At 36.8% G+C, this 10,357-nt stretch overlaps 1 protein-coding gene across 3 annotated transcripts in view; it reads right to left on the bottom strand.

Moving 5' to 3' along the window:
• Nucleotides 1-175: 175 nt before the first annotated feature.
• The window catches only part of LOC106083013 (type-1 angiotensin II receptor-associated protein), a 37,096-nt gene continuing 26,914 nt past the window's right edge, over nt 176-10,357 (bottom strand). For all 3 annotated transcript variants that reach the window (XM_013245825.2, XM_013245823.2, XM_013245826.2), the window contains 2 exons: nt 906-975; nt 176-834 (listed from right to left, as the gene is read on the bottom strand). In XM_013245825.2, coding sequence (XP_013101279.1) covers nt 620-834; nt 906-975 — 285 coding nt within the window. In that variant the 3' untranslated portion in view covers nt 176-619. The remainder of the gene's footprint in view (nt 835-905; nt 976-10,357) is intronic.

Here is a 10,357-nt window from a genome sequence, read left to right as displayed (position 1 = left end):
TAGCAATTGTTTGTTACCAAATATATATTGAATACTAAAAAACAAAAAAACGACAAAGTGTATTCGCATGTACACATACACACACACACACACATGAACGTGTGTGTGTATGGCTACGTCTGCCGGCGGCCAATTTGCCAAGCAAAGATGACCTAAATACGTTATTACTTATACATTGGGTTTCTTTTGTTTAAATTTATTATTTGGACTTTTGTTTTATAAATAGTTAAGATAGTTGGATAAATTCCGCAAACTAACTGCACATACACACCATCACACAGGTGTATGTGTAGGCGTGCTAAGATTGAATTGGTTTAATAACAAAGACAAACTACAATACAAAGGTAATCAATCAATAATAACAAACAAAAAAACCTAATTTAGACAGGAAATGAAAGACACAAAAACAAACTATTCTGGAAGATGCCACATAGTGAACGTAGACAGACCATGCCAAATCCTTTTTAGTGATGCACATAGGGCTTTTTCTTTTGGTATAGTAGTGGGGGCGGGGGAGGGATTGAGATTATCATCGTTGACACTGGAGAAGAAGACTTTCTCTGCAGCTGCAGCCAGATTTTCTGTCGTCTTTTGGTTGCTCTTACATTAGTAGTTTGACTTAGAAGATGCTCGCCACATTGGGTCCAGGAGGAGAGTTGGTTGGCACCGGCTGCGTTGGCCTATCAATGTCTTGATAGCTGCGCTGTGTTGTTGTGGGAAAAACCGAACCAGTCTGCAGTGTGCCCCCACGTGTGTTGAATTCACGATACAAAAGGATAACGCTAACGGGACGTATCAGCAAATTGATAATGGCGAACGCCACGGCCCAGCCATCTGTGATGGGAAGAAAAAGGAGAACGCTGTAAGGGGGATTTTTCCCAAAATATTTTAAATTCATTTCATACTCATCAGATGGAACATAATGATAATGGTGACCATGTCAAAGAATATACTGCTCACATCAATGATTAGCGCCTGTAAGAAAACAAGATGGCAAAAATATTTATATGGTTAAAAAAATGTATTCCATAAATTTTTTTTTTTAACTGGTGGATTTATAAGATTTATTGGCAATTTATGAGTTCCCTTCTAACTTAAAATCTAAAAATTAACAATAAACAAAACCAAAATCCTCAAACATATGTTAGGGTGTACTAAAAATTGTATTAATTATTTAACTAGTAAAAAGGCGTTAAGTTCGGCCGGGTCGAACTTTGGATACCCACCACCTCGGGTATATATGTAAACCACCTTTCATCAAAATCCGGTGAAAATTCCAAACCTTGTGTCCCATAGCAGTAATATCGAAATATGGTCCGATTTGGAGCAAGTACTAATAAGTACAAGTCATTGTTCAATTGTGTATAACAAAATATTGGTATTTTCAGTAGCCATATCTAAAAATGAACCGATCTGAACCATATACGGCACGGATGTCGAAAAGCCTAACATAAGTCACTGTGTCACATTTCAGTGAAACCGGACAATAAATGCGCCTTTTATGGACCCAAAACCTAAAACCGAGAGATGAGTCTATATGGCAGCTATATCCAATTCTGGACCGATCTGGGCCAAACTAAAGAAGGACGTCGAAGGGCCTCACTGTCTCAAATTTCAGCGACATCGGACAAAAAATGTGCCTTTTATGGGCCCAAAACCTTAAATCGAGAGATCGGTCTATATGGCAGCTATATCCAAATCTCGACCGATCCCAGCCAAATTGTCGCAGGACGTCGAAGGGCCTAACACAACTCACTGTCTCAAATTTCAGCGACATCGGACAATAAACGCGTCTTTTATGGGCCCAAAACCTAAAACCGAGAGATGGGTCTATTTGGGAGCTATATCCAAATCTGGACCGATCTGAGCCAAATTAACGAAGAATGTCGAAGGGCCTAACACAACTCTCTGACCTAAATTTCAGCAAAATCGGACAATAAATGTGGCTTTTATGTGCCTGAAACCCTAAATCGGAGGATCGGTCTATATGGCAGCTATATCCAAATCTGGACCGATCTGAGCCAAATTAACGAAGGATGTCGAAGGACTTAACACAATCCACTGTCCCAAATTTCAGCAAAATCGGATAATAAATGTGCCTTTTTGGGCCTGAGACCCTAAATCGGAGGATCGGTCTATATGGCAGCTATATCCAAATCTGGACCGATCTGAGCCAAACTGGCTAAAGATGTGGAAGGACCTAACACAACTTACTGTCCCTAATTTCAGCAAAATCGGATAATAAATGGGGCTTTTATGGGCCTAAGACCCTAAATCGGCCGAACGGTCTATATGGCAGCTATATCAAGATATAGTCCGATATAGCCCATCTTCGAACTTAACCTGCTTATGGACAAAAAAAAAAGAATCTGTGCAAAGTTTCAGCTCCATATCTCTATTTTTAAAGACTGTAGTGTGATTTCAACAGACAGACGGACATGTCTAGATCGTCTTAGATTTTTACGCTGATCAAGAATATATATACTTTATAGGGTCGGAAATGGATATTTCGATGTGTTGCAAACGGAATGACAAAATGAATATACCCCCATCCTTCGGTGGTGGGTATATTCATTTATTTCTAATATTTTTGCCAAGATTCGAACTCAGACGTTCAGCATCACAGGCGGACATGCTAACCTCTGGGCTATGGTGGCTTCCGTGACACCATTCATATGCCCAGAGCAACCCTCTCATCTGGCTGCGAAATCACTATGGACTGCTCCAATTGAAGCGGCCAGATTACTGGAGCTACATCTGGAGACAGCAGCCGGGGCAGAATAATCTTACACAGAAAAATATATCACGACATTTCTTTTTCAATTAAAAATTTAATTGAAAACTAAAATGCTTTCAATTAAAAAATTAATTGAATCAAACATTTTTTAATTGCATCCGATTTTTGTTTCAATTACGATAGTGATTGATATTTAAGAAATTTTCAATTAAAACATATATTGATGCAATCATTTTTATAATTGAATTTGAACTTTTTATTCCCTTCACAATAAGAAGGATATACACTACCCTTCGGGCCGAATTCTATATACCCTCCACCATGGATCGTATTTGTCGAGTTCTATGCACGGTATCTCTTTTAAGGCAAATAAAGAATATTGAATAAGAACTGTTATGCTGTTGGTGCTGTATCAAATTATAGTCCGATTCGGACCATAAATTAATGCTGAACATTGTAGAAGTCATTGTGTTATACTTCAGTTCATTCGGATAAGAATTGCCCCATGTAGGGACTCAAGAAGCAAAATCGGGAGATCGGTTTATATGGGAGCTGTAGCAAGCTATAAATCGATTCAGACCATATTAGACACGTATGTTGAAGATCATAAGAGAAATCGTTGTACAAAATTTCTTCCAAATCGGATGAAGAAGTCAAGATCCGATATCGGTTTATATGGCAGCTATATCAGGTTATGTACTGATTTGCGCCATAATTAGCACAGTTATTGGAAGTTATAACAAAGCAGCTCATGCAAAATTTTTGTCAAATCGAACGATAATTGCGCCCTCTAGAGGCTGAAGAAGTCAAGATCAAAGATCGGTTTATATGACAGCTATACCAGATTATGAACCGATTTGAATCGTAGTTAACACAGTGGTTGGAAGTGATACCAAAACATTAGCACTAAGCGCACAAAGCGTCAAATCGAACGATAATTACGCCCTCTAGAGGCTCAAGAAGTCAAGACCCAAGATCGGTTTATGTCGCAGCTATATCAAAACATGGACCGATTTGAACCATACTTAGCGCAGTTGTTGGAAGTGATTCCAAAACACCACGTGCAAAATGTCAGTCAAATCGGTTTGTATGGCAGCTATATCAACACATGGACCGATTTGATCCATTTACGATCCCAACCAACCTAGACTAATAAGAAGTATATGGGCAAAATTTCAAGCGTCTAACTTTGCTCCTTCAAAAGTTAGCGTGCTTTAGACAGACAGACGGTCGGACGAACATGGCTAGTTCGGCTTAAATTGTCATGAGGATCAAGAATATATATGCTTTATGGGGTGTTAGACGCATATTTCGTGGTGTTACAAACAGAATGACGAAATTAGTATACCCCCATCTTATGGTGGAGGGTATAAAAAACAATCATAGCCTATTTACTTTGATGGAATGGTAAATGAAGGAACACAAGAGGGAACACAAAACCTTAGACAGGTGGAAAAGAATTTTCAAGTTCGGCTCTGAGTTCATGTACGTTTTTGTTCTTTCATTTTTTTCTTAGCTAACTTTGTAAAACTATTGGGTTGCCCAAAAAGTAATTGCGGATTTTTCATATAGTCGGCGATGACAAATTTTTTCACAGCTTGTGACTCTGTAATTGCATTCTTTCTTCTGTCAGTTATTAGCTGTTACTTTTAGCTTGCTTTAGAAAAAATGTGTAAAAAAGTATATTTGATTAAAATTTATTCTCAGTTTTATTAAAAATGCATTTACTTTCTTTTAAAAAATCCGCAATTACTTTTTGGGAAACCCAATAGAATGCCACCGATTAAAATTAATGCACCTTGAAAACGGCATATATTTAACTTTCCCTTAATGACGTCCTTAACTTATTTTAAAATAGATTTTGTCATAGAAATAAATTCACAAAATCCAACCTTCTTAACGGCCTGAATGGCCTATTATGACACTAATGTTCCACAAAAGTCAAATGTGTGTGTGTGTGTATGTTTATCGCTACATTGTACGCCTTTTGGAATTTTTTTTTTGGGCACTAGCGTTTGTGTTTCCTTCTAATCACCTCAAATCTATCATGGAATTAATTATGTGGCACATTTATTAGCTGACTTGGCCCAAAAATCAACAAAGACCAAAAACATACAACTAAACTTGTTTACTCGGCTATTCACCCTTTGGCAGGTACGAAACTTGTTTTTATTAATATTTGCCTAGTGGTCATATGCCGACACCTGCGAAATGTTAGGTCAGCGGGGGAGGGTGTTTAATTGTTACCCTTTTCAAGTCAATGGTATTTTTACACCATTTCCAAAAGATCGAAACACTACACAGAAAAAAATAAAAATTGGTTTCAATCACCAAATTAATTGATTCAATTAATTTTTTAATTGAATCTGTTTCAATCACGAAAATGGTAATGTCAATCAAAACATTTATTTTCAATGAAAAAAAATGCATATACGATAAACAAGATTGATTGAATATTTTTGAAATTTTCAATAAATATTTTTACTGATCCAATTAAAAAGCGATTAAAATTTTCAATTCATTTCCGTTGCATTTTTGCATTCAGATTTAAAAAAAGAAGGTGTAGCTAGGCGATTTTAGGTTTAACAGTTATTAATATATTGTTATTACAACAACTTTATGAATTACATACTTTTGGGAAGTAACCCCAACAGAAAATCATAAATAAGATTAGAATTACGTCTTCATAACCTGGTACAAATTTCATAAAAACCGATCTTCAAATTTGAATTCTTGAGCCTATAGAAGGCAAAATTATAGAAGGCCTGAGTCAAACAATTTTCTCAGCGGGAGATGTCAAATGGTGCTATACAACCATCCCAACTAGTGTAGGCTGTAAAGCACAAATTCAAATTTAGATGTATGCTTTACAACCTACTCTAGTTGGAATGATTGTAAGCATTTGACTCAGGCCACCGAAAACAAGCATTATTCAGTGTTGTGAAAGGAAATTATCTGTACCCTTTTTTTGGATGTAGGAAATGGTGTCCTGCTTTCTGTGGGAAAAACAAGAAAAAACGAAAGTAAAACACGAAAGGAGTGTGGAATGACTTCATTCTTGGTCGTTGTGATTGCGTGAGAGTCCATTTTCTTGGAAATGTCTGTAATACTCGCAACGATTCAATGCTTCTTAATGGGCCATTTCATTTGGACGTTGGCTGAGAGTGTTGGTGTGAGTATGGGCAGTCCTTTATTCCTGGCGATTTGGGTCATGGGAGAAATGGCCACACTCACAAAGTGGCATATGATTAATTTATTTTTCTAAAAGCAGACGATTAAAAGGTCAGAGGCGAGTAGATGTAGCCTTTGTGGTAAACAAGACCGTGATAATTTTTCCTCAAAAAATAAAACATACTCTTTAGCATAGGAATTGCTTTGCAAAATGTGTAACGTTTGGCCTTCAAATTGACCTCTTATCTTATTCAGCGGATTTTTTTCTTGTTTTGTGCAAATTTAGCAAATGACTAGACAGAAAATAACAATAGCCCTTAAATAACCCTGTTATTTTGTTGCGTACTTAAATGAGAACCTGGAAGGAAGAGAAGAGGTTTCCAATCGGATACCTGAGATGAACCTTGCTCGACCCCAAGGTTTGAGGATTGACGGGACACTAGTAATGACATCTTGAAGATCATGTTACACGGATGGAACAAAGCTAGAGGCCAGAGTGGGCTTGGGAGTCTACATTGAGAACCCGGGGACTGAGATCTGTTTTTGACTGTCTGACCATAATACGGTCCTACAGGCGGAGATCTGGGCGATCACAAAATGCATGAGGTGGTGTGGTGCTAAGGCGAGGACGTCGAGTGTGAACATCTTAACGGACAGTGAAATTGCCATGAGGACTATAACAAGCAGGACGGTGAGGTCACGAACAATCTTGCAGAGTATGAAGGAGATTTTACGCCTTCCCTGAGGATGGGTTTGGGGTGCCGGAGTGGGCGACGAATGCGCATGCAACCCTGTGGAACAACGAAACGGTCGGTGGGACGGCAAAAATCCTATGGGGCGATCCAGATCGTGAGAAGACGAGGCTATTACTGAACGTAAAAGGTAGGTCAATATAGCTATTAGTATCATAACGGGACACATAGGACTACGAGATCACTTATGTAAAATCGGTGTGGCAAGTGATATCATGTGTAGGGCATGCAGGAAAAAAACAATCTCATTTCACTTTTGTGCATGTCAGGGGGTAGTACACTCATCCAAATTTATTCAAAACAGCAAAACTGTTTGCTTAGACAGCAGTTTTTGTCTGCTGAAAATGTGAAAGCAGACATTACTGCTGTTTCAACAAACATAGGGCTGCTGTACTAGCAAAAATTTCGGTCGGCTAAATCAGCAAACAGAATCTACTGTTTTAAGTACAAAAATCTGCAAAAATCTGTCATATGAAAAAGTTTTTGTAGATGAGTCCAAACGGTGCACTGTGGGATAGGATCAAAACAACTAGTATAAAATATGCCGTTTGAGAAGGAGTAGAGATATCTATTTGAAATTTTAAATGGTTAGACATGAAGTCTTAACGATATTATCGATACCTCGGCGTTTCGAAAACATGTTCGGGCTGCCAAATCTTCATTGTAATTCCAAATCTGTATTGAGAAAAATGTTATCCACGCTTAGATATGCGGTTAACCTATATCGCGGTTTATTAAAAGATACGGCATCAACATTCAATTTAAATGACAAACCTAAAAAGAGAACACAACAAAATTGTGGCAAAATTATTTAGGATTTTAATAAAATCACATTTATGAACTTCGAGAAACATTTATGTATTTAAAATTAAAATGACTTATTCCCAGCAAACACTTGGTAAGTACATGTCATTTTTTTGGCATGCAAAATAATGGATAACTCATTATCCTTCGATTCACTAGCTGCTAAAATATAACGAGTTATCAACAGGAATACCATCTGTGTTACCGGTAGTACAAATGTCATTACATACAACATTCGATGAAGTTCAAGAATAAGCACTTATTTGTAATAATAGTAAAACTTCATTATTATAACCTTTATATTCATAAAAATGCCATTAAGAAATTGCGCGCAAAATTATCTCATATCAATGTGTGCTGCCCGTTACGACGTTAAGTTCAATAATATGGGACTTCCATTTTATTGGCCAGTCCGAATGACTTGCCCCAAAGCGACACCACTTAGTAGCACTAGGAGTGTTCCGCATGCTGTGGGCGTAATTTTAAAGAAATACAGAATTTAAAAATCATTTTGCTGGTCCGAGATTCGAACTCGGGACCTTTCTATTGTAAATCTTCTTATGTAAGCTCTGTGTCACAAAACTACTAAACTCACTCCCATGTGTCAGAACGACAGTCTAACTTGTGCGCTGTAAAGGAAAAGTCGATTGTTTTGTTTCAAAATTTAAAACCTTGATGAAGATGACCGGCGGTGGTCGAAATATTGGAAAAAAATTACAATAAAACAATTATATGAAACACCAACACCTTTGTAAATTGTTCAATGAACTCGAGCCAAACTAAGAAGACAAAGTTATAACGTTCAACTAAGATAACATGTCATTATTTTTTGACAACTTGTATGCTTAGGCATAAGTATTTATTTTTGAACTATTGGTATGCTTGTGCGGAAGGACTTTCCTCCTAGGACATCGCCATGTAAAAGTAATTAGAAACGATGCCTAAAAATAAGTAGTTATTAGTTTTTGAATGAGCTTTCTCGAATTCGCTAGTGAAAAATAAAACACAGCAAAAGTGCCATGTGTAACACTTTTTTCATATGCACATGCCTTCAGCTAGACAATAACTGCAAACATTTTAGGGGACAATTTACATATTTGTTTGACCACTACAAACAAATATTCAGTTTGGCAGCTCGTAAACTTCCCTAATATTTGATAGAAGTAAACGGAGGACCAGACTCCCCTTTAGTAATTTCTTTAATTTTAAAATATGTAAGCTAAATTGAAGTTATTGTTCTGTATTTATTAAAATTCTTTTCGTTTTGCCCTATTTTGCATGCCATACTTTTCTTTAATATGAGTTAGGATACATTTTAACTTGACTACAAAGCTTTAAATATTTACAAGAAAACCCTTAACAATTTACCCCCGGTCATATGCCCATACGTCAGTCAGTTAGTCAAGCACTCCGGAAAGTATTATTTCATTCTCATGTTAAAACGTATGCTCGTCTTTCCCAATGGACGTCCAAAATGTGGCCTAATCAAATATGATGGGCGTTAATAACGCACGAGTTGTTTGTTTCTTGTTTGCGTTTGAAATTCAATATCCAACAGCTAGGCCTATTCGCTGGCTCAAGACCAGGGTTGCCAGTTCGCTAAAAGAAATATGAGCATAAAGTATTTTTATGACAACACAGCAAAGTGTTAATTTTGTTAATAATTTCGCTTTCTATATCAACGTCGCTTCAAATCACGTGTTGAGAATTTAATAGCAAAATACGAATTAAGTTTGGAGTTCGACGTTATTTCAATCGAAATAGTGTGAAAGTTGTTAATTTAATTATTAATCGATGTGATATAATGTGCTTGTGTCGAAAATTCTTTATGTCCTCTTAGCATTGAGATATATTGCTGTTTTAGATAGTTGTTAGTTTAGTGGTGTATAGATTTATGTGAAGATATGTAATCCCTAGTTGTTTATTTCCAAACTGATATCTATGTATATAAAAATTATATTTTTATATTTCCACATTGAAAAATGTTTATACCCTACACCACTACTGTGGTACAGGGTGTTATAACTTAATACATTTAACACCCAGAAGGAAGAGAGATAGACCCATTGATAAGTATACCGATCAACTCAAAATAACTTTCTAATTCCATTTAGCTATGTCCTTCAGTCTGTAATTTAATTTGTGTACGAAGTACAAGTCGCAATTTTCATTCGATCATCTTAAAATTTGGCACGGGTACGGAAAACATCGGTTCAGATTTGAATATAGCACCCATATATACAATACATACATATGTTCGTTCGATTTGGACTAATACTGCAATAATATCGTCATTTATGAACCGATTCTCATAAAACTTGGCACAAGTCTGTAAAGAGTCTCCACATTACTGGTGAATGGTCGGTTTTAACCGACATGAGCCTATCTTTACTTGTTTTGTCCTAATTTTGAAGATTCGAGCAAAAGATTACGAATTTAAAAATGCCAAATTTATATTTCCTCCACCATATGATGGGGGTATACTAATTTCGTCATTCCATTTGTTACTCTTCGAAATATTCGTCTAAGTGCCCATAAAGTATGTATATTCTTGATCGTCATAACATTTTAAGTCGATCTAGCCATGCACGTCCGTCTGTCTGTCGAAAGCAGGCGAACTTTCGAAGGAATAAAGCTAGCCGTTTGATATTTTGCACAAATACTTTTTATTAGTGTAGGTGGGTTGGGATTGTAATTGGGCCATATCGGCCCATGTTTTGATATAGCTGCCACATATACACAAATCTGGGATCTTGAATTCATGAGCCTCTAGAGGGCGCAATTCTTATCCGATTTTGGCTGAAATTTCCAATAACTGTGCAAAGTACGGTTGAAATCGGTCTGATATAGCTGGCATATAAACCAACCTTGTCTTCTTGACCCACTAAAACCC

This window comes from Stomoxys calcitrans, chromosome 4 (assembly GCF_963082655.1).
Source record: "Stomoxys calcitrans chromosome 4, idStoCalc2.1, whole genome shotgun sequence".
Lineage (NCBI taxonomy): Eukaryota > Metazoa > Arthropoda > Insecta > Diptera > Muscidae > Stomoxys > Stomoxys calcitrans.
This window is presented reverse-complemented; position numbering and strand designations above follow the sequence as displayed.